Source organism: Talpa europaea (genome assembly GCF_964194135.1).
Source record: "Talpa europaea genome assembly, chromosome: 15".
Classification (NCBI taxonomy): Eukaryota; Metazoa; Chordata; class Mammalia; order Eulipotyphla; family Talpidae; genus Talpa; species Talpa europaea.
The window spans coordinates 9,712,090-9,738,954 of NC_140083.1; the positions used below are offsets into that span (position 1 = coordinate 9,712,090).

General features: G+C 38.7%; 1 protein-coding gene across 4 annotated transcripts in view; it reads left to right on the forward strand.

Moving 5' to 3' along the window:
• Positions 1-2,695: 2,695 nt before the first annotated feature.
• CRY1 (cryptochrome circadian regulator 1) overlaps positions 2,696-26,865 on the forward strand; it is a gene marked incomplete at both ends in the record, with an annotated part of 32,764 nt that continues 8,594 nt past the window's right edge. For 2 of the 4 annotated variants that reach the window (XM_084255437.1, XM_084255439.1), the window contains 3 exons: positions 2,696-2,853; positions 24,691-24,799; positions 25,923-26,065. In XM_084255437.1, coding sequence (XP_084111563.1) covers positions 2,696-2,853; positions 24,691-24,799; positions 25,923-26,065 — 410 coding nt within the window. Of the gene's footprint in view, positions 2,854-24,690; positions 24,800-25,922; positions 26,066-26,865 lie in introns of those variants that run through there. The other 2 variants (XM_084255438.1, XM_084255440.1) reach the window with 2 other exon arrangements.

Sequence of the window (26,865 nt, forward strand, 5' to 3'; positions counted from 1 at the left end):
ATGAAACATGAAACACAGTATTTGTATAAATACAACAGGCCCTGGAGTATGACAAGATCCAAGTAAGGGCTTGGTTGTGCCCCATCCTCTGCCTGGGTGAGGGGACCCTCCAAGTGGGACTTACCCAGGGCTCATCTCCATTGATTTAGGGGGAAAAAAAAAGGAATATTTGTTTAATACTTTATAAAGACACCAAAGGGTTTTCTTATATATCATTTTAAATATTTTTAAGGAATCAAAGAACGGCTGCTATACCCTCCCTCTGGTACCTAAAGTCAGGGTAGGGAAGTCTATCTGATGGGGTCTAAGGAGGGGGAGGAGATCAGGTAAGACACTATGCATGGTAGGAAACCTGCACACACAATTGGTCATGGCCTGTCTGCTCTGAGTTAATTTTCCAGCCCAAGGACACCTCTGGAGGAATGCAGGGAGTCATGCGATCTGAAGACTAGCCTCAGCTCGCTAGTACATGCTGGGGGCCAGTGCCCAAGAGGGCGATAAGGAACTCCAAGGGCTGGACATCCCGAGTTCCTGGCAGGGGTGAAGTCCTGTTTACTGCTGAACTGTCTCTGTTTAACTCACTATAAAAAGCCAGCTGGAAATGAAATGTTAAGGCTGCTTCTTTAGGATGTTAACCGCCCATCTTCCAGATTTCCAGTTGTCTGATTAAAGTGCATCTTAAAGTTTCAATCCCTATCTCTATTTTACGGCATTTGATGGGGATAGGTGGCCCGAACTCAGTCTTCCAGTAGCATATCCAGACATGTTGGATTATTAGATGATTGATTTTACACTACCCCTGAATTTTTTTTCTAGATGCTGTCACAAAGTATCACTAAATGGGGGTGGTGGGTTGGCACAACAGGAATTTACTGTCTAACAGTTCTAGGAGCCAGAAAGCTGAAATTCAACTGTTGGCAGGGCCATGTTCCTTCCAAGGCACTATGGAAGGATCTGTTCCGCCACTCTCCTGGCTTAAGAGTAGTTCCTTGGTCTAGGGCTTGTGGCTCGCATCTTCACAGAGGCCTTCACCCAGTGTGTGTCTCCGAATTCCCCCTTTTCATAAGGACTCCAGTCATATTGGATTAGGGCCCATCCTAATGACCTCATGTTAACCTGATCATCTGCCAAGATGGTAATTCCAAAAAAGGGCAGCATTCACAGGTACTTGGATACTTGGGTTATATGAATTCTAGAGGGACACAATACAACCTGTAACAAAAGCCAAATTTTCCTCCTTTATAAACGTTGCTAAACTCACTGGTGTCAAACGACGTTCACTAACCCATTCATTGGAGAAAACCGTGAATGCACACGGGTCTGGCACCATTCTGGGTATTAATGAGGCAAAAAACCCCAACGGGACAGAGACCCTGTTTTTGAGAAATTCAGAAACGTCTAGCACCAGTCCTGTCAATCATCTCCCTCCCCTGTCCCCCACCCCAGCAAATTCCAGGGTCCCATCTCCAGGGCCTGATTATGTAGGGGCGCCAAGTCAGCACACCCCAAAGCAGGGTCCCCCTGGGCAAAGGTAGACTGAAGCACATGGACTGGGCGCCACGTCTCTGTGGAGCCCGCGTCCCTTCTACTTCCATCCCTGCGGTCCCCACACCCCGCCAGGCCAACGCTGAAGGTCGCAGGACGCTCTCAGTCTGCGGACCCAAGCCCAACTCCCCGCGCGGCCTCCCCGAGCGCGCTCCCGCCCGCGGGCCCCGCCCCCCTCCCCTGTGGACGCGGCGAGCGCGCACGCGCCATCCCGGGCCGGGCGCGCGCTCGCGAGCTTCCCGCAGCCCCGTGCTCATCCGGGTCTCAGCCAGCGTCAGCCAATAGCGACCACGCACGGCCCCCAGGGGCGGGGCCGAGCCTTCCCTCACGTGGGGCCTGCGGCCGTCGTGGGCGCTCGCGGGCCCCCGGGACGGGGGAGGGGCGGGCGCGGGGAGCTCGCGGGCCGGGCGCGGGCCGCTGGCGTCGCGAGCTCGCGGCTGCCGCCCCCGGAAGCGGCTGAGGCGCCGGCAGGTGCCCGCGTCAGGTCCGCTGTAGTAAACACACTTCAGAAACGTGAGGTGCCGGTGGTCACGTGGGGGGCGCGCGCCCCAATGAGGCGCCGGGGGCGGGGCCGGGGCCGCTGACGCGGCGCGGGCGGCGGAGTCACCCGGGCGGCCTCGGGACCGGTCCGCGGCCGGCGACGGTCCAGCGGCCTCCCCGCAGCCCGCGCCCCGCGCCCGCGCGCCGGTGCCCGGCCGGGAGGCAGCGTGAGCTCCCGGGCCGCGGCCGCCTCAGCCCTCGGGGCGGCCGGGCGGCTCTCTCTGCCGGGGCCGCCTCGCCTTTCCGCGACGAGCCTCCGGGGGCCGCCGGGGCGGTCGGGCGCCCGGAGCCTGCGCGCCCAGCGGGGGCCCGGGGCCCCCCAAGTTATGCGCCTCGTCCCGGCCGCGGCGGCGGGCGCCGGCGCCTGAAGGGCGTCACCCCCGCCCCCCGCGGACTGGGCACCCTCCATTCATCTTCCCGCCGCGCCTCCCGCGCGCGCCCCAAGGGCCCCCCCCGCGGGCCCTTGTGTTCCGGGGCCCCCCGCGGCCGCCCTGCCCTCGCCCCCGGCGGGCGGCGATTCTCCTGGAGGCGGAGGTGTCGGTGATGAGCCGGACCCGGCTTCCTTAGGCGGCCCGGTGCAGGGGCTCGGGGGGCCCGCCGCGCCCCCGGCATGGGGGTGAACGCCGTGCACTGGTTCCGAAAGGGGCTCCGGCTCCACGACAACCCGGCCCTGCGCGAGTGCATCCAGGGCGCCGACACCATCCGCTGCGTCTACATCCTCGACCCCTGGTTCGCGGGCTCCTCCAACGTGGGCATCAACAGGTGGCGGTGAGTCCACAGCCCGTGGAAAGAGGGGTCGGGGTGGAGAAATCGGGGCTCGGCATGCACTCGAGCTCACTCCTGGGGTCGCCTTGCTTGTTATGATGCGGGCTCAGAATGGTGGGTGCGTGGAGGTGGTAAGTGGAGTGGACCCGGGAGCTCGCTGCCCGAGTGCAGGCAGCCTGAGCCGAGCTGACGTGCTGCACATTGTGCAAGTTACGCGCCGCGGCTGATCGGAGCCCGGGCCCTGGGTTCCTGGAGGATTCTTAGGGGGAGAGTTAAAGAAACACCCAGACCCGGTGGCCTGTCAACTGGTGTCTTCTGGGCTCCTTCTGACTTTTGAAAGGATTGTGGTTTTGGATGTTCCCGTTGGTGTGTGCCTAGGTAACTCATGGATGGAGAAAATCATTCATTTGGCCACGAAATCCAGTTTTCTTCCACCTTGAGGTTGCGTTAGGAAAAGCAAGGAAAACAAGATAATCGGATTTCTCTTTGCCCAGCTCTTCCTCGCAACTCCGCCTTGTGGTTGACTAGACAAAGAACAGTTTTTCTTTCTAGGCAAAGTGTAATCCTTCTGGGGATCAGAGCAGTGGGTGAAATCTTAGAGAAGCACTAGGATCTCTTTCCTGAAATACCTGGCTAGCTGATTGTCAGGACTCCTGGTGGAAGTGAAAGAAGTCTTTCAACAAATAGGTGATTGACTGCCTGTTGTAGCTAAACACTAGGGTATAGCAATGAATGAAACACACAAAAGTTCTTGTCTTTGGGGGGCATATGTTCCCGAAAGTAAAATATAGTATTGGGTGGCGAAAAATGCATGGAGAAAAATGGAGCAGAGAAAGGGGATAAAAAATACAAGGGGGTAGGGGTAGAGTTGTAATTTAAAATCTGTTGACCCAGAAAAACTCAGAGAAGGTAGCAGTTGGATAAGGGGATGAAGCAGGTGATGGATGGCATTCCAGGCAGAGGGAACTGTAAGGGGAAAGGCCCTGAGGTAGAAATGTGCTTACTAGTTGGAAGAAACGAATGTGACTGGAGCAGGATAAATAAGGAAAAATAGGCGATGAGGTCAGAGATGTAATAATAAGGCCAGACTGAATAGAGGTTTATAGGCAGTTGTTAAGATTTGGACTTTTACTCAGTAGAAATAATTGCAGGATTATGAGCAGAGAAGTGATGTGATCTGACTTAACTTTGGAAAAATTTCTCTGGTTGTGGTTTTGAATCAGACTGAATTGGGGGATGGAGATAGTTAAGAAGCAGGAGCACCAGGCAGAAGATTATTCTCCTGCTGAGAAATAATGGTTTGGGCACCAGTGATAGTAGTGGACTTGGAGAAAGGTAGTCAGATGCTGAGTATATTTTGAAGGCAGAATGCACAGTATTTGTTGGCTGATTGAACATGTGATGTGAGAGAAAGAGAATGATTTCAGAATTCTTGACTAGAGAAACAAGAAGGATGGAGCTGCACTTTGCTACAAAAGTGGAAGCCAGCCAGAGAAGCCTTGGGGGAGGGGGGTGGTGATTGGTGTTCTCATTTGAACTTGGTTAAGTTTCATGTGTTTATTACTCGTTCAGGTGGAGATAGCAGATAGATGACTGGATATATCTGGAGTTCAGGGCAGAGATCTGAGCAAGAGATATAAATTGGAGAGTCCTCAGTTTACAGATAATATTGAAAGCCATTTATTCATCCATCCATCCATTGAACAAATATTTGCCATGCACCTGCTACATGCCACATACTATTTTAAGTGGTAGGGTCAGCATCAGCAAAATAGCCAAAAAACCCTCCCTTCTCTGTTGAAGCTGCATATTAGTGGTGCCATGAATAGGAGATTATTAGTGAAGTGATTGTAGATAGAAAAGAGAGGAGGCCAAGGACTGAGCCTTGGGTGCGCTAATGTTTGCAAGTTGTGGAGCTGTAGAAGAACCAGCATAGGAGACTGAGGAGCAGCAGTAGTAAGATATGAAGAAAACAAAAGTATTTCGAGGAGGGGAGTGTTTTACTGGTGTCAGGTGCTACCGATAGTTGAGATGAGATGAGAACTGAAAGTTAACAATTGTATTTAGCAATTTGAGGTCATTTCTTAATCTTGACTAGAGTGGGTTCAGTAGTATTTGAGGCAAGAGCATCGCAGAATGGCCGGAGAGAGGCTGAGAGGCAAGAAGTTGGGAGGCAATTCATAGAGACTCGTAAGTTTTGCTGTAAAGGGATCAGAAAAATGTGGTTCCGCAAGTGGAATGTGAACTTGAGAGGATTTTTTTTTTAACGGAAGAAGTTACGGTATGTTTGTATACCAATGGGAATGATACGGTAATATATAAACAGTAATATATAAAAATATATATACAGTAATATATAAAAACTTTCATTAGCAGAATTAGTGTAATTAAACATTAATGCTTGCAAAGGTAAGTGTAATATCTTAATATATTAATAATATCTTATAGAACTCTAGTAATTTTTCATAAGATTATTAGGTGGATTAAATTAGTTAACAAATATAAAGTGCTTAAAACAGTGAGTGGTAGTAGTCAGTAGTTATTTGCTATTAAATTGAAAACCCTACATAAATAATATTTAACTAAATACCTATAGTAAATTTTTTTTCTAGAGCTGTTTAAGTTTATAACTTATAAGTTACCCTTTAGTTCTTAAAGGGTAGGTATGTGTACTGCTTGCCTTTGTACACGTGGCCACTCACGTTGACACATAATCAGGTAAACTGGTAAGCACAATAGGAATAGTCATGTTTTCCTTTTTAGAAAGAATTTTTTTAACCACAAATATTGCTCTTTCTGAAGGATGAGAAATGCAAACAATGACTAGAGATGGATTGTTTTCTTCCATTGAAGACTAAGTTATGAGAAGGCAGAGACAGAGTTTTATTTTGTCTCTTTGCACAGCACCAAATTCCTGTTTTTCCTATAGTAGTAGTTCAGTTAGTTTATTGACTGAAGTGACATCCAGAAGTCAATAACTTTAATAATTTAGTTTAATTATTAAATAATTTAATAATTTAATCACTTTTCTTAATTTCCTTGTTAAAGAAAGAAAATGTGCACCCTCCTTGTCTTTGGCTGTCAGGCTATCTTGTGAGGGTCTCTCTTTCATTTGTGTCATTTTCTCCAAGGAACAATGTTTCCTAGATTTTTGGATTTAATAGAGAAATAAATTTTAAAACAATATTCTACCTAATCAGTAAATTATCAAAACTGCCTTTTGATATTGCCATCATTTCATTTTAAAAGGATGTTTAACATAAAAAAGAAACTTGAAGAACATTGTTGAAAAATAAAGGATAGTCCTTTGACATGAATATATTAACCGCAATAAAAATTTGCTTTGGTTTATAGTTGCTTGTTGATTTCGATTTTTACTTTATTGTAATTAGTCTTTTTCCTGGTCCTTATTTAGGTTTTCTAAATTCCTGCTATGAGTGAGACAATCTGGTATTTTTGTTTTTCTTTCTGGCTTATTTCGCTGAGCATGATCCCTTCCAGCTCCATCCATGTTGCTGCAAATTGCATGAGTTTATCTTTTTTGATTGCTGAGTAATAAACCAGAGACACACTATGGGGGGCAGGGAGTAGGATCAAAATGGAGGGTGGGGGGGTGGGAATTGTTTGGGACTATAACCAAGATGAAAATGCATACATTGTGGGGCCTCCCTGGTGGCTCAAGGGGTTAAGATGCTATCAAGCTATCAGCAGCCTCTGCAGCACGAGTTCTATCCCCAGCCAGCGAGGGAGCAACCCACATGGCGCAGCAGACCTTTGCTGACTCTCCCACTGCTCCCCTTAGCAGTGTACCTCGGTCAGTCTGCCTGCTCTGTTCCCCACTCTGTCTCTGGTGAATCCTCTCACCCCCTGCACCTCTGGCCTGTACCCCAGCTCTTGTATGCATGAATGGATAAATCTTTAAAAAAAAAAAAAAAAGCATCAAAAGAAGATGCATACGTTGTGAAAAATGATGTAAAAATATATAAATTTAAGTAATAATAATAATTTGCTTTGTTTCATTTGACTCAGACCAGTGAAAATTTTATCTTGAATTTGTAATCTTTGAGTTGAATGATCCAAAATATTTCTATTCCTTCCTTCACTTATTCCATTAAAATTTTAGCACATAAAAACTTATATATGAATGGTCATAGAATTTTTATTATTATAATATCCAAAAGGTGGAAATAATCCAAGTATCCATGAACTGAGGATTGGCTAAACAAAATGTGGTATATCCATGAGGTGGAATATTATTCTGTCATGAAAAAGAATTAAGTACTGATTCATATGACAGCATAGATGAACCTTTAAAACATTTTTCCGAGTAAAAATGCAAGCCAGTTATAGAACCCCATGTATTATATGGTTCTATTTATATGAAATGTCCAGAATGGGCAAATATATAGAGACATATTAGTGGCTTCTTAGGACTGAGAGGATTGGGGGAGTTTGAAGTGGTAGTTAAGGGATACAGCATTTTTTTTTTTTTTGAGCTGATGAAATATTCTAGAAGATCATGGTTACACAACTCTATGACTATACTAAAAATCATTGAATTATGCATATAAAATCTGCTCACGCATTCAAGACACAGTTCAGATGCCATCTTTTCTACACCTTTCTTTATGACCTTGTCTTGATTGATTAACAGTCTTATGAACTCTTATACCACTTTTTGATAAGGCCTCTTATATCATACTTAGTATTTAATGTTTTCACTTGTAAATATTGATATGGCCCTTAAATATTCATTTTCCTCCTTTTAACAATACTACACTTGTTCTTTCTGAAATGAAGGAATACCATTTCATACAATCAAAATTTATTTTGCATTCCTTTTTGTGGCAGGCACTGTTCTTGATACGTGTGGATACAGCAATGACTAAAACAGAGCAAGTATCTACTCTTGAGGCACTTCTGATCTAGTGGGGAAACAGACAACAAAAATAAATGTTATATGTCTAGTAGTGGTAAGTTTAATGGGGAGAAATAAAATAGAATGTGAGAACAGAGTCCTAAAGGAAGGGAGGAAACAGGCTCTGCAAATATTTGGAGTAAGAGCTTCGTTGTATTCCACACGGTATTGATAATAGTGTCTTGTACAGAGTAGGCATTTGATAAATTCCTTTTAATTTTCTAAGTTTGAGGTTTAAGAGTGGAGCAATTCATTTAACTTAGATGCTGATGTATATTTTAAACTCTTAATTTAGAAAAATAATTTTCAAGGAACAGATTATTTCGTAATATTTAAACTTACACCGTTGATGCCATGCTGTATAGTCGCTTAACTTTTAGCAACCAAATTTATAAATGTACCTACGTCCCTACTTACTGTATGGTTTCAGTGGAAGAGATAGTGCTTCCCCTATTCTAAACTAACCTCTTAATCTGTTCTCCATTTAAAAAAACTTACTATTTTTTCAATTTTGAGGTATAATTGACAAAAAATATATATATATTTAAGGTTTACGTAAATGTATTGATACATGTATGTATTGAGAAACTCAATTTTGATTGTTCTGTCTCACCATTTCTTCAAGCTCACCATTTTTTCAACCTCACCATTTCTTTAACCTCTTCAGGTTGTTTTCATTAACATTTAAGCATACTTAAAACCAAACTTTTCTAAAAACAGACAAGGAACAAGACTGGGGCGTCCCCGGTGGCACAGCCGTTGAGCGCTGGGTTGTGAAGCTGCCAGCAGCTTCTGCAGAGCTGGTTCAATCCCCAGCTGCTCCCTGGCCACTGGAGGAGGGTCCCACATGGCGCGCAGACCTCTCCTGCCACCCGCTGCTCCCCTTAGCAGTGTACTTCGGTCCTTCTGCCTGCTCTGCTCCCCGCTCTGGCTCTGGTGAATTCTCTCACCCTCCAGCGCTTCTAACTGTACCCAGTGCTTGTATAAATAAATAAATAAATCTTTGGGGAAAAAAAAAAAAAAAAGAAAGGAACAAGACCGACCCTACCTACACTATGTTCCTCTCTTGCAACTATGTTTCTCAGTTCCTTCATAGCCAAATTTCACGGACAAGATGTCTCATACTGGCTTTTTATCGCCTTCATCCAAAGGAATCTTTAAACTTATTATTCCTTGACTTTTTACAGTGCTTAACACATTTGACTACATTCTCCCTCTGTTTGTTTTTCTTCTTGAACTATTTTTCTGTTTTTCTGCTTGAACTATTCATCTTCATACCAGATTTCTTTTTTTCTCTTCAGTCCTTAAATGTGCCCTAGGTTTGTGCTCTTTACCCTCTTTTCATTTTATGCCATTCCTAGGCAGTCTCTTAACACATACCTGAAGAGGTGTGACTTAAACCTCTAAATCATGTAGTGTTGTGAACCAACAATACCTCAATAAGAAGTAATACAATAAAAAAAAGTTACCATCTATATGCCCAGAATTCACAAATCAGCATCTTCAGCCCAGATCTGTCTCCTAGTACCCAGATATATATCCACTAGATATAGATCCCCTACTATCCATCTGCTTATTTGAACATATTATATGACCATAAACTCAACTTTTTCAAAACAGCATTCATCTTCTCCTATACCTCTCTCTCAAAAACAAAAAACCCAAACTGATTTTTTTTAGATTTATTTATTTTTATACAAGAACTGGGGTACAGGCCAGAGGCGCAGGAGGGTACAGAGACAGAGCGGGGAGCAGAACAGGCAGACGGACTGAAATACACTGCTGAGGGGAGCAGCAGGTGAGACAGGAGAGGTCTGCGCACCATGTGGGTTGCTCCCTGGCTGGCCAGGAATCAAACCTGCACTGCAGAGGCTGCGGACAGCTTCACAGCGCTGTGCCACATTCTCTGCTCCACTGGGGAGGCCCCCAAACTGATTTTTTTGTATCTTTATAAATAATATCATTTGCCCAGTTGCTCAAACAACTTACAGATTGGATTGTTAATGATATATACAAATATCATCAACTATTTGTATCCCACTGTGTACCTGTCATTGCGGATTTCTGTGGGTAAAATGGTAGCCAACAGATAATTTCTCTGTCCTCAGGGAATTTACAGTATAGAGATGGATTTTTCAAAAACAAAATAATTATAGAAATATATTATTCTGTCTCCACTTCTCCATTGCCTCTTTAGCCTAAAGTACTATTCTTTTTGCCTAGATTACTTGAGTGGTTTACAAATATTTGTCTTCCTTGCCATTCATAGCAACCAGAGTGATCTTTTGAGATTGAGAATCTGATCCTGTCATTTACTCTTTAAAATCCTTCAGTGGACATTTCCTTACTTGTAGGTTAAAGTTCAAAATGCGACGAGCATGGTTTTTAAAATTCCAGTGTAATCTGACTGTTTCTTTCTCCAGTCTTGGGGACTTGCTTTGTTGAGGCATTTGAGCTCAACCATGAATTATGAAATGGATCTTACAGAGAATGGTGGGAAAAGTAATTCCAAGTAAAGGGAAAAAAATCCTAGACAGGAAGTAACATGAGGAAGAGCACAGTATTCTGGTATTGGTGTGGAGGCTGACTCTCATGGTGCAGAGAAAAACAGGAGGTGTTTAATATGCTCTTTTGCTCTAGTTGGTTGCCTGACTCAGATAGGCTCAAGCAAAAAGAGAGTTTATTGCTGCTGTAACTGAACAATCCAAGGAAAGCTGATTTCAAACATGGGTTGATGCTAGGGCTTAGGATGTCCCCGGGACCAAATTTCTCTCTTGAAATCTCCAAATTTCACTTATTCTGTGTTGGCTTCTCAGACAGGCTGTCCTCTGGTGGCAAAATACGGCAATAACAACAGCAGTTACAGTGGTAAAAAGCAAATGCCTCTGCCCCAGAAGTCTCAGCAAAAGACTCACTTAAGTGAGTCTGTTGGGGCCAGTTTTTAAATTAGTCATTGGCGAACCTCTGATGATCTGAGCTGGAATTGCTTACCTTGTGGGTGCACTAAACTCAACTGAAGTGGAATGAGTAGGAGATGGGTGGTTGCCCTAGATCAACAGATACCTATTTTTTTTTTTTATAAGTACTCAGAAAACAGGACTAAGTTAGAAAAATTTTGATCCCCGAGTGGGGAAATACAGCTTTGGAAGAAGAATGAATGATAGCAGTTGGGAAGCTTTATCACAAATTCAGCCAAAAGATAATATAGGCTTGACCTCGGGAAAAGACAGCGAGGAAGGGCAGGATCTAAGAGTGGTTGGAGAGGCGCAAAGGACACTTTAGGTGACTGGAAAGTCAGCTTCATAAAGGAGGGGGAGGAAGAGAGTGGAATGTAAGATTGTCATGCCTTGTGCTGCCTCTGTGACAACTACACATTGGCTAGAAGAGTGAACACAGAAATAGACCATATTTAGATGAAGAAAAGAGTTTCGGTTGTCATTGATAAATTTGAGGTTCTGCTATGTTGTCAACATGAGCAACAGAGAAAACAGAAGTTTAAGTGCAGGGATTATAGAGATTGGCGGTGTGGATGTGGGAGTGTTTTCTTTATAATAGGTAAAGCATGATTGGATAATATTGGACAGAATAAGATCCATCAGATGGTAGCTGATGCTATGTCTAAAATGGGTAGGAGCTGGTAAAAGAGGCTAAGGAGAATCAGAGAGGTAGGAGAGAAACCTGGAAAGCGCTGCATTATGGAAACCCAAAAGTGAAAGAATTGTTATGCCTTGTGCAAGAGAGGGCAGAGTAAAATGAGTTTTGACAGTTTCGCAGCAAACTCCCAAAGATGAGGTCATGGGTAAATCACTGGTGTCTGCAAGTTGCTCCTTTTTCTTGCTGATCTTCTTCCTCATTCTGTTATCCCGTTAATGTCGTTATTTGCAGGAGTCATGATGAATAAACGTTAAAAATAGGAACAATGACAATCAAACATGATAGACTACTCAGCATCCTCCGTCATCAGGGAACCCCCAGGCAGAACTGCACTATAATATACTTCACACCCACTGGGATACTTACAATAAAAAATTCTTTTAAAGGAAAAATAAATAGTGAGGATGGAGAGAAATCTGAACCTTCTTCATACATTATTGGTGGGACTGTAAAGTGGCAGAGCCACTGTGGAATACAATTTGCTAGTTCCCCAAAATGTTAAATGTAGAATTACCAAGATGCCCTCCTGACTGTGTATGCCAGTGTTGTTTGGAGAATAATATACTTTTCAAAATTTTACTATTGTTTTAGTTTTTACCCTAGAAATTACTGCACACACACACTGATCAGTGCCTCAAGTTAATCACTTTCTCCCTTTTTTGGATAATACAAGGCCCCTTAAAACACTTCTTAAACTTCAGTTAGTCTCCTTCTGCTTTATGTATTCTAATTTAGTCCCAGTTTTTGTTGTTTATTTTGTTTTTAAAAAACAAAACATATTTTATAAAATATTTTATAAAATAAGGTCATTGTTTATTTACAATATTTATTTGTTTTTTCTTTTACTTCCTGTGTTCTTTTTTCTCCCTAGTGTTCTTCTGCCAGGGATCACTTTTTTTTTAAGATTTATTTACTTATGCATACAAGAACTGGGGTACAGGCCAGAGGTGTAGGGCGTGAGAGGATTCACCAGAGACAGACTGGGGAACAGAACAGGCAGATTGACTGAAATACACTGTTGAGGGGAGCAGCAGGCGAGTCAGGAGAGGTCTGCCGTGCCATGTGGGTAGCTCCCTGGCTGGGGATTGAACTTACGCTGCAGTGGCTGCAGATAGCTTCATAGTGCTGCGTCTTAACCCCTTGTGCCATCAGGGAGCCCCCCTCACTTTTCTTTTATAGAACATATATCTTTTAGAATTCTCTCTAGTGAAGGACTGTAGTGGCAAGTTTTGTTTGTCTGAAAATACTGTCTTCTTGTCGTTACTTACATTGGATATAGAATTTTAGGTTGACAGTGATTTTTCTCTCAGCATATTGGAGATATAGCTGCCAGGTTCACTTTTTTTTTTTTTTTGAGGATAGTATATTATTTCTTTTTGTCTAGTTTCAAATCTTTTCTCTGGCATATTTTTCAGTTTCTCAACAATGACTCTAGGTGTGTTTCTTTACATTTATTCTTCTTGGCTTTGTAAGACTCCTCAAGCCAGAGTTGGCATCTTTCATCAGTTCTGAAATGTTTTTAGCTGTCAGCATTTCACATGTTGCCCGGAACTCATTTTTTCTTCTTCCTTTGGAACTCTATTGTCCAAGTAGTGAATCGTTTTCACTACATTCTTCGTATCTGTCTTCTCCATTTTGTCTATGTCTTTATCACTCTTAAATAAAATTTCTTTATATCAAGTTTCTACTCTCAGTATACCTATAGCACTGTGTTTTATGTCATTTATTTTTTACATAGAGATATTTTCTTTGGTTATTTTTCAAATCTGTCATTTCTTACTCCCTAAACTCTCTGATTTTTTTTTTTTTGCTTATTACTTGCTTTTAAAAAATATTTTTTGATGTAAACATATCAGTTAAACTGTATTTTCTCAGCTTTCAAAATACAGGCTAGACTATTTCTTATACCTTCATATTAACTATTTTGGTTCAAGTCACTACCTAATATATTGCTATGATTTCATTTCAGATTTCTCTAAAATGAGAAATCTGCCTTTCACTCTCTGGGTTGTAGCCATCCTCACCTCTTGAGTATTGTTTTAAAATGTTATGTATGTACTTCTGGACTTTGCATTTGCTGTTCTGTCTGTATGAATGTTTTTCTACCAGTATAGTTTGCTCCCCTACTTTCCTTAAGTCTCTGCCCAAATTTTCCTTTATCATTAGGAATTTTCTTAATACTCTTACATAAAATAGCCCTCTCTCTTCCTTTATTTTATATGGAGATTCCTAGCTCCATATTCTCTGTTTAGACTTGTCTTACATTTTACCATTTGACTGATTACCTTTTTAATATAGTTTTCTTTTGCCATCTCTCCCTTACTAGAATGCTGATTCACAACTATGCCCCTTTCATGTGACACAGTCCCTAGTACATAAATAGGGTCTCAATAAATATTATCAAATACATTATATTAGAATACTGTGGTTCATCTTCTGTGCCTTTCTTGGCTTCCCTCTTTTTCCCCCTTTGGAATTCTTATTTGATTATATTTGGAAAAACCTCTGGCACATTTATGATAACTGTGTTAACTATCACAGAGCAGAAGGTTTAGGTGATAGAGCAGAAAAATCAGAATAATTTTCAGCCTTTTGGGGTAATTCTTTTCAGAAAAGCAGTATTTTTGCTATCTGACTATAGAAAACCATTATGGATAGCTCTCTAAGACAGTTAGCTTCTACAGATATTTAACAGATTTTTTTAAAATTCCGTATTGACTCTCTAAAGCCCCCAGATAAATCTCCTATCTGATTTTGCCTGTCCTTTGAGGTCACAAAGCAGTACTCTCTAAAAATAGAAAAAGATTACTAGGAGACCAGGATTACAAATACTTATATGAGATTTTTGAAATAAGGGTGGTATAAGTTACATACACTTGTATTAGCTTAATTCAATTCCAGAAGATAATTGATATTTCTATTAAAGATCATCTTAAATTGCTATCACAGAGCAAATTGCTGTGATGGTAAATGACCTGTCCTCAGACACCATCTTTATGATACTTTATGGCCTTCCTTTGACAAAGTTGACTATTTCCTTAATGCCATTAACTTTAATAACAGCATAATATGTGAAATGATAGTTTATTTTTATATCTTTTGTCATTAAATTTGGAAAACCTTATTTTTGTAATTCAAGAAAATGCCCAAATGTTGATTTACAGAATGAATTAATGAATGAAAGTGTTTCACATACACTTTCCTAAATTTTACTAGTCATTTACTATAAAAAAGCACAAAAGTGGTAGGACCATTGAGATAGTAGAAATAAATACAGGCCTAAATGTTATTGTTTTGTCTTATAAGCAGAATTTTTTCATGTAATTATATGATATTTGTATGTCAGGGGATAGCTCTTATTTCCAGATGTGTAGGCACTTGGAGTTGGAATTTGTGGTCCACTACAAACCAGTACAGACTGGTGCTGATGTCTCCTCCCTCCCCTCCCCTCCCCTCCCCTCCTCCCCTCCTCCCCTCCTCCCCTCTCTCAATCAAGCCTATGTCTTATCAGTCATTCTTTTCATTGGATTTTCTTCATTCTTGCATTGTTCTCTTTTTCTCTAGAATCCACACTCATGTTGACCTTTTGGCTCTCTTAAGTGTCTGTCTTTCCCTTCCATGCTACTCTTCCTGTCATTTACCCTCCATCCCTCTTTCCTAATTGATATCCTAATAGAATCCCATGTCTTCTGTAAGATTGATCACTTTATTCTTCCAAAAAACTAGTCTGTCCATATCAGACAGAGCTGTCCAAAGCTCTGTCTTGCAAAGTCCTATCCTTTCTGCCAACCTGTCTTCCTTATTCTGTCTCTCTCTTCCCTTTTTTGTGCCATCTGCTTTCCAACTTCCTTCTTGCCAGCTTCCCTTCCTTTTCTTTCTTTCTGCCCAGACATCCTACTTTTTCCAGCTTCTCTTTTCATTCTTCCTATTTTTTTTTGATCAGATATGTCTTCTTGCTTTTGCTCCTCCTGCGTGTCTCCCTCTCTCTGTCTCAAGTCCACTCCTTTTTCCTTATCTCCTCACTGCTTTGAGTGTTTCTCTTCTATAGCTGTTTGTTTCTTCCATCCATCTGTCCTTTCATCCATACATTTAGCTTTATGGTATTGATACTATTTATATAAGTAGTTACAAATTTCTGTCTTAACTATTAAGATACTTTTCCTGAATTCTTGAATTACATACATCATTTGATACTTAGCATGTCTCACTTAGGTACCTAATAGACACCTGAATTAAATGCATGTGAAATTGAATCCTGAGTATGTCTGCTTCTGGAAATGACTGTTTAGTTTGTCTTAGAGCAACTTAACTGCTAAAACCCCTAGAAAAGCTGAAAAAGTATTTAAAATTTTTTTTAAGTTATTAGTTACAAAGACAGTAAGACTTGATGGGTATAAGATTTAGAAAAAGAAAACTAAGAGAATTGAACCTGGAATTTAATACTGCTTTTTCCTTAATATCAGAAGTCAATTCTAAAAATTAAAATGGTGACTAAGAAGTTGTGTTGAAATTACAAAGCCACAGATAGAAGCCCCTGGAATGGAAAAGCCACTTAGAGAATAGCTTCCTGGAGTGACAGTAAATGCAGTATGAGCAAGATTAAAGCTTTTGTTTTGTCAAGTCCCTGATTGGGGCTGTTTGTTACCCAGTATAAGCCTATCCTATTCTGATCCAACAGGTGACACTTTGACCTGAGTAACTTGAAGCTTGCAATCAGCATTAACAGATTGGAGATTGTAGGAGGAGAAGGTTTGAAGGGCCTTTCAGCAGAAGATGTTGAATAGGCAGTAGGAGGTCAAATAATTCTTTGATGACCACTCTTTGGAAAACTATACCCCCCTCCACTCTCCCTGTCTGCTCTTTTGGTTTTCTCCTTAATAATTATCACCTCTAAAATACAATGTAATGGTTCAAGAACTTACAATCTGAAGCCAGGCTGAATGAGTTTAAAATCCTGACTTTGCCCCTTTACTTTTTGTGTGTCCTTCAGAAAATTATATAATCTCTAGTCCTCAGTCTCTTCGATTGGAAGTGAGAGTAGTACAAAGGGTTGTGTGTGGAGGCACAGACTGAACTCAGAACAGTGTCTGATACAGACTTTTTCAGTGTTTGCAGCCATCATGGTGTTACAGTCTAACATGCAAACTTCTTTCTTGACATGAAGCACTTAAGCTTGTTCTCTCCTTTCACCCCAGAGACAGTAACAATGTCAGGAGCATTTCCATAAATTGTTGACCGATTGTATTATATAACTGTCACTTTTTGCAGTAATGTCAATATGGGAAAGATCTTGACCAACAGATCTGAAATATTCATGTGCTGACTCATAGATCAAAAATAATAGTTGTTTTTAGCATTATTTGTCTTTTTTCACAGATGAAAATTAAAGCTTTGTTATATCTTTTTTCACATTTGTTGAAACATAATTGACATCTTTAATTGACATGGTATACAGTCTTTTTCTGAAGGAGAAATTTCAAGTGGGAGGTTAGACTACAGAAAACATTTGCAAATAAATTTGGGACAGCATGCTTTTGAACACATGTTGGACAGATTTTATTTAGTTGTATGTAAATCCTTTAAAGCCTAAAAGTACATCCTGTCTTTGATTTTGGCCTAAACTGATAGCGTCACAATACAGTGGTTTCTATAATTAGATAAGGAATAATAAGAGTTCTAGATTATAAATAGCTTTGTGTGATTTTTTTATTTCAGAGAGGCATCAATTACTAAGATTATATTGATGTAAATTGATTCCAGAAGTTAAGTGATTTAACCCTTTTAAAATCTGTTATTCTATGGCCCTCCCCTGGTGGCGCAGCGGTTGAGCGCTGGGTTGCGAAGCTGCCCGCAGCCTCTGCAGCGCCGGTTCGATCCCCGGCCACCGGCGAGGGTCCCACATGGCACGCAGACTTCTGCCGTGCCCACTGCTCCCCTCAGCAGTGTGCTTTGGTCCTTCTACCTGTTCTGCTCCCCGCTCTGTCTCTGGTGAATTCTCTCACCCTCCCATGCTTCTGACTGTACCCAGTACTTGTATAAATAAATCTTAAAAAAAAAAAAATCTGTTATTCTAACTATAAGAAAGTGAAAATCAAAATCGACAAAAAACTATGAACCAGAGACACTTTTTGGGGGGTGGGGGCTGGGAGGGGAGGGATTGGGGTCCGAATGGGGGGTTTGCAATTGTATGGGGGAATATAAAAATAAAATTTATTATTTAAAAAAAAATCTGTTATTCTAATAATCATTCTGTGCATTTATTTTTTAAAAATATTGATAGTATGGTACTCATATATTCTGTGAGTAATCATGCTTTTATTTCTTCTTTCCTATGCCTACACCTTTTATCTCTTGTCTTCTGTTACTACATTATTACTAGTAGTAGGTTAGACCTACTAGTACCAGGTTGAATAGAAGTGGTAGACATTTTTCTCTTCCCAGTTCTAAAGAAATGCTTTCAACATTTTTTTTTTAAGATTTATTTATTTATTTATACAAGCACTGGGTACAGTCAGAAGTGCGGGAGGATGAGAGAATTCACCAGAGCCAGAGTGGGAAGCAGAGCAGGCAGAAAGACCCAAGCACACTGCTGAGGAGAGCAGCGGGCGGTAGGTCTGTGCGCCATGTGGAACCCTCCTCCGGTGGCCGGGGAGCAGCAGGGGATTGAACCAGCGCTCAACCGCTGCGCCACCAGGGAGACCCTGCTTTCAACATCTTAACCATTAAATGTGATATTTCCTGTAAGTATTTTTGTGGATGCCCTTTTTCATGTCAGGAAAGTTACCTTTCTGTACAGGATGGTTGAGGCTGAAATGGATATTGAATTTCAGTGGCTGTTCTTTCTGTATCTGTTCAATTGGTAATATGGTTTCTCTTCTTTGTTCTATGAATGAGGTTGATTACATTAATCACTTCTTTTTATATTAAAATCTGGAGGCAAGGTCTGCTTCAGTTTCTTGGCCTTCTCTCTGTGATGACCAAAGTGTAAAGGTGTCTGATGCATCAAACTATAAACTTCCCATTATCCTTGTTTTTCTTGATCTTGACAAATTTGGCATCCTTTCACCTGGCTGTGAGCAGAATGTCTATGATTTTCTCAGTTTTGCAAGGTCACTTATGAGGCTTGTGGGACAGTCATAACTGGCACAACAAGTGGTCACAGTAATTCTTAAATAGCAGACTAATCATTTCTCTGAGGATAAGCCCAATTTTATCACGACACATAGTATTATGTGTGTGTTTATATATATATATATATGTGTGTGTGTGTGTGTGTGTGTTTTTTTGTTTTTTGTTTTTTGGTGGGACCCTCGCCGGCGGCCAGGGAACGAACTGGCGTTGCAGAGGTTGCGGGCAGCCTCGCAGCCCAGCGCTCAACCGCTGCACCACCAGGGGAGGCCCTATATATTTAATATTTTTATTATTAAATAATATGCTGAATTTTCCTGGAATATATTTACCACCTATGTAAATCAGGAAAGATTATATTTTGTTTTTTCCAGAACTTTATTAAGTCTTTCTCAGCATTTCAGATAATCATGTCACCTGAAATGATACCATTCTTGGTATTTGAGTTACCAATAATAAACTTTATCCATCTCTTTGTAGCTGCTAAACTTAAAATGGTTCAGTTTGTAGAAATAGGCACTAAACTAATTCTTACCTTCTTGTATCATGCCCCAAAATATATAAATGTGTAACACTTATGATATGTAACACTTATATTTAAAATATACTTCTTTTTAAAATATAAAATGATCTTTATTTTCTCCTATATGTTGGAGCATTGTATTCTTTAAAATTGTACATTTGTTTGTATATGCATACACACATGTATATGTGGATAGGTTATAGTATTTGTGAATTTCATTACAGAATTTAAAAGAGGGCATTGTAAAATATCTGTTATAAAAGGTGACTCTGTGTCATGGTATAGGTCTTCTGATTTACTTATGGTTATTAGAACCTGGTAAAATACAAAGTTTACTTTTAAAACATGTATTTAATCTTTATTGAACATTAGACTCTTCAGGGAAAATGTATATCACAACAATTGAATAATGTTCAGTAATGAATTGTTTTGGTTAAGATAGTCTAAGTATGGTTTTCATCATGTTAAGATATTTTATAAACTAAAGAGCAGAACCATATGGCTTTATTCTGTGCTTTTTGGATACATGTTAATTGATGATGTCTTATTTTCAGGAGCAATAGGATTATGTTGTAGCTTACCAGTGCCTTTTTTAGATTATTTTATAGACAACTACAAATTTTTGTTATCTCCAAGCTGTTCTCCATGGTCTGGAAAGTAGGTCATTGTGACTGGGAGTATACACAAATGCCTGCTGGTTGCTATAGCAATGACCTACTTAAAGAAACTATTTCTGTTGATTCACGTTGAAATCATCTTTTTGAAACTCACTACATACCATTTTTTTTCTAATAGCGATAAGGTAGTGATCCCTGGAGGGGAAAAAAATTCTTAAAATGTTTTAAGTGACGAAATATATTTCCTCATCAACATCTCTTTAATTTTGAAGTGATACAATTAGTATTGTAAATAAATAACATGAGAACTGTGCTTTGTAAGCAATACAATTGTACAAAGGGATGTGGTGAGTTTTACTATCATTTGGCCTGTTTCAAAGCCAACCTGTTCCTTGTAGTTAATAACACTAAATATTTAAATGAGCCTTCAAATGAGTACAGTTACAGGAAAACTATATAAATACCAAATTGGAGACAATCTGAAAATATGTTCCTGTTCACAGTATACCCTATGAAATTTCAGTATGTTAAAACATTCCATTCCATATTTAATGCCTGTTCTAAGCCATGTGCATGTGTAATATAAAAAGGCTGAAATTGGTGTGTACTCTCAGGAACACATCATCTGAACTCTGACAAATCTCTTTTCGGTTAAGGGAAAAGGATGAATGGTTAAGCTTTATATAGCAGACTTTCAAGTAACATTATCCCTTAAACACTAAAAAGAAATTTTAACTGTTACTGAGTCAGTACTTTGAACCTGGGATATTGAAAGTTTTATGGTATTATCAAGGAAAGATTATATATCTAGAGTATAGTTGATTCAGGGTCTTAATTGTACTGTAGCTTTTGCACAAGTTTGCTTACATTCTCTTTCTCCCTCCCGTCCTACTTGTCCCGCTACACACACACACACACACGCACGCATGCACGCACGCACGCACGCACACGCACTCTTATTCACATTTGCTTTGTCACTAGAAATATTTTCTTCATTAGTTCAAAGTCACTTTCAAGGAAGTGATGAGTTTAAGCTGATTTTTACGTAGGTGTAGGCATCTATTGTATTCCATTCTTTTTGTTTTCATGCCCCAGGTATTGACATATAGAAATACATGTTGCTATTTTCAAAAATATGCATTATTCTCAAAGGAGAGTAATTGTAATTTCTGTTTAATATTTGTGACTGTCTGTTTAATATCTATGAATATCTACCAAGTGCTAATATTTCTACTACATAATTTCCCAGTCCTTTCAACAGTTGTGTAAGACAGCCCTCCTAAGCTACTTTATCCTATTTCTAATATTTTCAACAAAATCATATAAGATACATGATGTGATTCGTTGGCAAATGTAGAAGCCAGGAAAATTGTGGTTAGGAAAGAGACAGGGATACTTAACATGAAATCTATCAAGAGGTGGGGATGATATCTGTATCCCTAGCTATGTGTCTGCCTGATACCTATGATATGGGGACAGTCTGACAGCTTCTGTAGGATAAGGTACATTATGTCCTTTGACAGTTCAGAGGATAGAGAAATTACTTTCAGATGAAGACAAAGTTAGCAGGTTATGAACGTGAAGGGATAAGAATTGGGAAAGGTATTCTAGGCCAAGGAAAGAGCACAGAGCAAATAGTAGGAGACTGAATGTATGGGGAAAAGAGAAGTATTTTGATTTGGTGGAAGGAAAGAGAAAGGGTAAGAAATGTATCCGGAACCATAAAATGTGGGCATAAGTAATTTGTTCTTTATTCTGCAGAGACTGAATCTTTGAAGACCTTTCTACAGAAAAGTATGCCTCAGGAAGATTTGGCATTGGGTTTAAAATGGATTAGAAAGGAGAGAGATTGTTGGCAGGCAGATCTGTTTTAAGGCACTGCAGTAAATAATAGCAGCAAAGGATAACTAGGACTGGAATTGTAGCAGGAATAGAAGTGTGTAGGGAGTAAAGGACTGGAAAATAATAGATAACCCTTACATAATGTGCTTACCCTGAGTGAGGCACTATTCTAAGAATTTCACATATATTTATTTAATTCTCACATCAATTCTGTGAGGTAGGTCCTATTACTATTCCAGTTGTACTGATGAAGAAATTAGAACTTTTCAAAATTGATTGAAAGATAGTATTTGTTGCTAAATTTTCTAAATTATAGAACATCCATGCAATAGAATATGAAACCACAAAAATTGATGCTATAATGTTAGTTGCTTCAACAAGATGTTTACTATGTATTAAACTAGGTTTACAGTAGATACAGTACTTACCAGTTTTGTTCTACTTTGAAAGAATGTATCTAATTATCAATTTTATATTTTTTATGAAGTAAACAAAAAGTATCCTTCTCTTTTCCTTAACGTAACCCCACCACAGACTCCCATTTCCCAAGGGTAGCTATTATTAACAGCTCAGCAAGTCTCCTCCCAGTTATCTTCCTATGTCTATATAAGAAGATATATGCAAATTAATTTTCTTTTATCAAAATAATACATATAGTTTTAAAAGTCATAGTGCAAAGAGCCTTGTAACAGAGGAAATTACTGTGTGTTTTTCTCCATCCTGCTCTTTTTCTTCGCAAATGTTTCTACTTAAAATATTTGAGCACAAAGAAGTATATAAGTATTAAAGAACCTTCATATAAGCCCACGGTACCTCTGTCATTTTCAAGTGAAATTATAGCTATGTAAATGATTACATCTATGAAACAAAAGCATCATACTGTGGAAGAAAAACATCAATAAAACTATGGAAGAAAAACACCATACTTAAATACAGTTTATTTTCCTTTGTTTTATGAAGTACCAAAATAGAATTAATTCTTAGGTTGCGAAACCTATGCCATTGCTCCATTCCATGATTCTGTACAATGTTTGTTTATTCACAAGGTGGGTGTTGGAAGCATTAAGGATGTCTATTCATTCTGTGAATAGGAAAGGGAAAAAATAAATACAAGGCAGTTATTAATCCAGATTTTTTTTATTTTATGAATTAATCAGGTCCTTTGTTATCTTTTTCCATTTTATAGTTTATTATTGTCCTGCTTGTATCACATAGAAACATTTCCACCAAAAAGTTGAATGTGGAGAACTCTTGGTAGTCAACTCTGATAGAGAAGTTACTAAAACAAATGGTACAGAAGAGACATGAGGTTTATCTCTGCTATAGATTATCTTTCAGGACACTTTAATTTTGTAGTGTTTAGATTTAAGAAAACTAAAAATTGCTAGTTCATTCAGCTTCATTTTCGAACTGGCTACTACAGTGTCTAAAAACTCTGCTTCCAAGCAAATACATAAAACTAGATGTTCCCCTGTTGGTATTTATCGCCACACATTATAAGTTGTTCATAGTTAAAGATAATTTTACAAACACATGTGCTTTTATATTACTATACCAAAAACAACAGTTTTGTCTTCCATTGTATTTGCACATCAGTCAAGGTGGGTTGGGGTGAGGATGGGATGTTATGGAGGTGGCAAATTAAGACATAGAGGGGATATGGTGAAATACAAATATGAGGATAGAAAAGTTTGTTTCCTGTTTGTTTAATGACATCTGTGAGACTTCCTAAGGTGAAATGATGCCTAAGGTGAAATGATGGGGTGTCTTTAATAGCTCATGAGCGTAGTGCTGTGGTTTCCCAAGCTGTAGGGATAATGACTCCAAAAAGGAAAAGCGTATGAAGCCTGACTAGTATATTGCTGTCACTAATAATTTTTTACAATTGCAAAAAATTAACAAGACTTTCTTGATAAAGTAATGGGATCAGAATGGCCAAAGATAACAAAGTATTCTAGACCAAAAACCTGCTTAGAAAAATGCAGTTCAATAGAACTTTCTGAAATGAAGAAAATGTCTTTCACCTTTGCTGTCATATGGCTGTTGACAAGACCTGAAATATGGCAAGTGTGACTGCGGAGCTGAATTTTAAATTTTGGTAATTTAAAATGACTGCATGTGTTTTGTGATCATCGTATTGGACAGTGCAATCCTAAAAGATGTCTTTCCATTTGTCTCAACCACTCCTTCTTGCAAATAGGACACAATTACTACTCTTAGGAGCATATGGTCTGTGGAAAAAGCAAACAAAGTTAAAATATTTAACTTTATCAGAAACATAAAAGAAGCAAAACAGGAAGAAATAAGATATGCTCAGTTAAGTGAAACAAAATCTAGATGAAATGATAGAGAAAAGAATGAGGTTGAACTTTCTAGAAGTGACTGTCTTTCCAGATTACTCTTGGGGAGCATTCCATTTCTTCACTATAGAGATGCAGGGTAAATCATCTTTTGCAATGCCCCAGAAATTTCCTCATATATCACTCATGTGTAAGCTTTGTTGGTATTTATTTTATTGAAAAAATCTGTCACCCCACCTGCCTCATGAAGTCCTTTTTAAAAACTTAGTCTGGTATTCTTTCTACTGAGAGTTAATGCCACATAATTTACAATCTATTTTACCCTCAGTTTCTTTTACTGTAATTAGAATAGAAATTTGAAATGGGTGTTAGGTTTTCTCTTTCTTCGATAACTACAATATCCCCTAATAAAGTACCCAAATTATTAAATTATTCACTTGCTCAAAGAAGATGCCTCCATTTGTTTCCCAGTAGAAAATGTTCCAGATTTTTCAAGGTAGCTTTTCTGTATGAACTTGACTTTATTTCACCAAGTATAAACAATAAAGTCAATTCACTTAATTACTTTGACACTTCTTTACATAATTTTTATGTTCACAAGTTCAATCTTAGTAATAGTCACCTTTATTTATTGAAGGTTATTGATTTAATTTAGAAACTTAATTTAGAAAATACTGAAAATTTGTGCTGTAGTTTTAAATATTTTAAGTATTATTTCTGGAAATAGTAATTTGCATGTCAGAGGTAATAAGATCATGATGGCTTAGCATTTCAACCTTTAGAATAATATTGATTTTGCAATACACTGTATCTTCTAAATACAGATATTAAGACTCTTAATAATGTTTTCCTCTCTAGATTTTTGCTTCAATGTCTTGAAGACCTCGATGCCAATCTACGAAAATTAAACTCTCGTCTGTTTGTGATTCGTGGACAACCAGCAGATGTGTTCCCCAGACTTTTCAAGGTAAGATATTTGCATAAAATAACCTCTTGTTAGAGGAGACACATATTTGGTAAATAAGGCATCTGTATAATTTAAGGTATGGGGAAATGACATTTTAAATTAAAAAGTGTGTTAATGTTTTTTCTTTTATAAAAAAGTTATGTGGTAAAAACCAGAGAGTGAAAAAAAAAAGGTTTACAAATAGTTAAATCTTTCTTCTACTTTAAACTGTTAGTTCTTCTCCTGGAAGCTATAAACTATTATCAGTTTCTTATCAACAAATTGTTTTTCAAGGAATTATTTCTGGGACAGATGCCCAAAATGCCTTAGATGAATGCATGAATATAAAGATGTACAATGCAATATTAATAGCAATGTTTTTTTTTTAAACTTACCACAGGGAATAGCCCTTGTCTAATTTGTGAGGGTTTGGAGAATTATAGTGTTTTCTATACAGCCAGTTAAATCATGTTAAAATTACAGGTGATTTTTTTTTTAACCCTTGTAAGATGTATCAGAATAAATTTTAGAATTTAAACATCTTTACTACTACCCTTGGAAATTATTTAATTGCCATAATTCATTCTCTACTTTTAAAATCACTATAAGGAGAGGAACAGAGCTTATTAATATAATCCTGACACTCAGTAAGTAGCTGCTATTATTATTATTATCTTCATATTTTCCACAGTTAACAGTCTTTGGTTATCAGAAATGAAGCATTATAAAACAGAATGTCTCAGCAAAGCGGACTGTCTGTGAACATGGGCAAGTCACTAAATTTTTTAAATAACCTGATCTGCAAGATGGAGATAGCAACCAGAGTGCCAAGCTCTAAGGATTGTTTTGAGAACCAAATGAGATTCAAGTGTGAATTATTTGAAAAATTAAAGCGCTATATAAACATTTAATGTAGGAAGCTGGTTTTAAGCATAATGCTGAGTTGTATGATAAAACCTAGCACAATGCTTGAATCTAGTGAGTATACATTTCTTATTTACATATTTGGAACTTAAAAATTACATACTTTCTTCATAATCAAAGTTCAGTTATTGTTTAACCTTTTGATATGGAGATTTTGAATTACTCTTTTCCAACCTATGTTGTTATAATAGGAAAGTAATTATGTGTGTACATATTTTAGGAATGGAACATTACTAAACTTTCAATTGAGTATGATTCTGAGCCCTTTGGAAAGGAACGAGATGCAGCCATTAAGAAACTGGCTACTGAAGCTGGAGTAGAAGTCATTGTACGAATTTCACATACTTTATATGACCTAGACAAGTATGTTTTTTCCCTTTTTTTATTATGTAAAATACAACAGTATTTGTCATCTCAACCATTTTTGAGTGTACATTCAATGTATTAAGTACATAGACATGTTAGTTTTAACCTTTGGGACTTAAGTTTATAAAATAAAAATAACATACTCAGAGTTGTGGGAGAATTAAATTAATATATGTCGAATTCATAGCCTTTTATTTAACTACTATGATTTTTATTTACCCAGGGGCAGGTGCCAAAATTATAGATACTGTGCATAAGATAAAAACATTCAGAATTTCACTTTCAAAAGTATTAAGAGTAACACAATTTTCCTTGACTGTAACTCAGCTTATTGTGGTCTTGCTCTGCTGGGCTCTTAGCAATACTAATTTTACACTTTATCTGATACATAGTCATAAACTACTTGACATGTTTTGTTTGATTGTCTTATTTCACATGTGTATATCTTGTCGATCTGGGTGTTAAGTTCACATGCAAATTATATGTAATATTACTTTACATAGCTGTAGCCCTCTGAACTTGGCTTAATATATTATTTCTCAAAATGTTATTCTTGAAATAGTGTTTCCTGATGACTCTTTGTCCAAAAAGAGATTATATAACTATTATATGCTGAAGATTCATAAGATACATTAACTTACTAGTTTTTGGCATATGATTGTCCTTACAAGTGCTGAATCTCCTGATTTATGTCCCTTTCAAAATTATTTTTTAGTTATTTATACTTAAAATCTATTTTAATTTTTTAATGTATGCCTTTGTGACTGGTTTGTTTCATTCAGCACACCTACATTCAT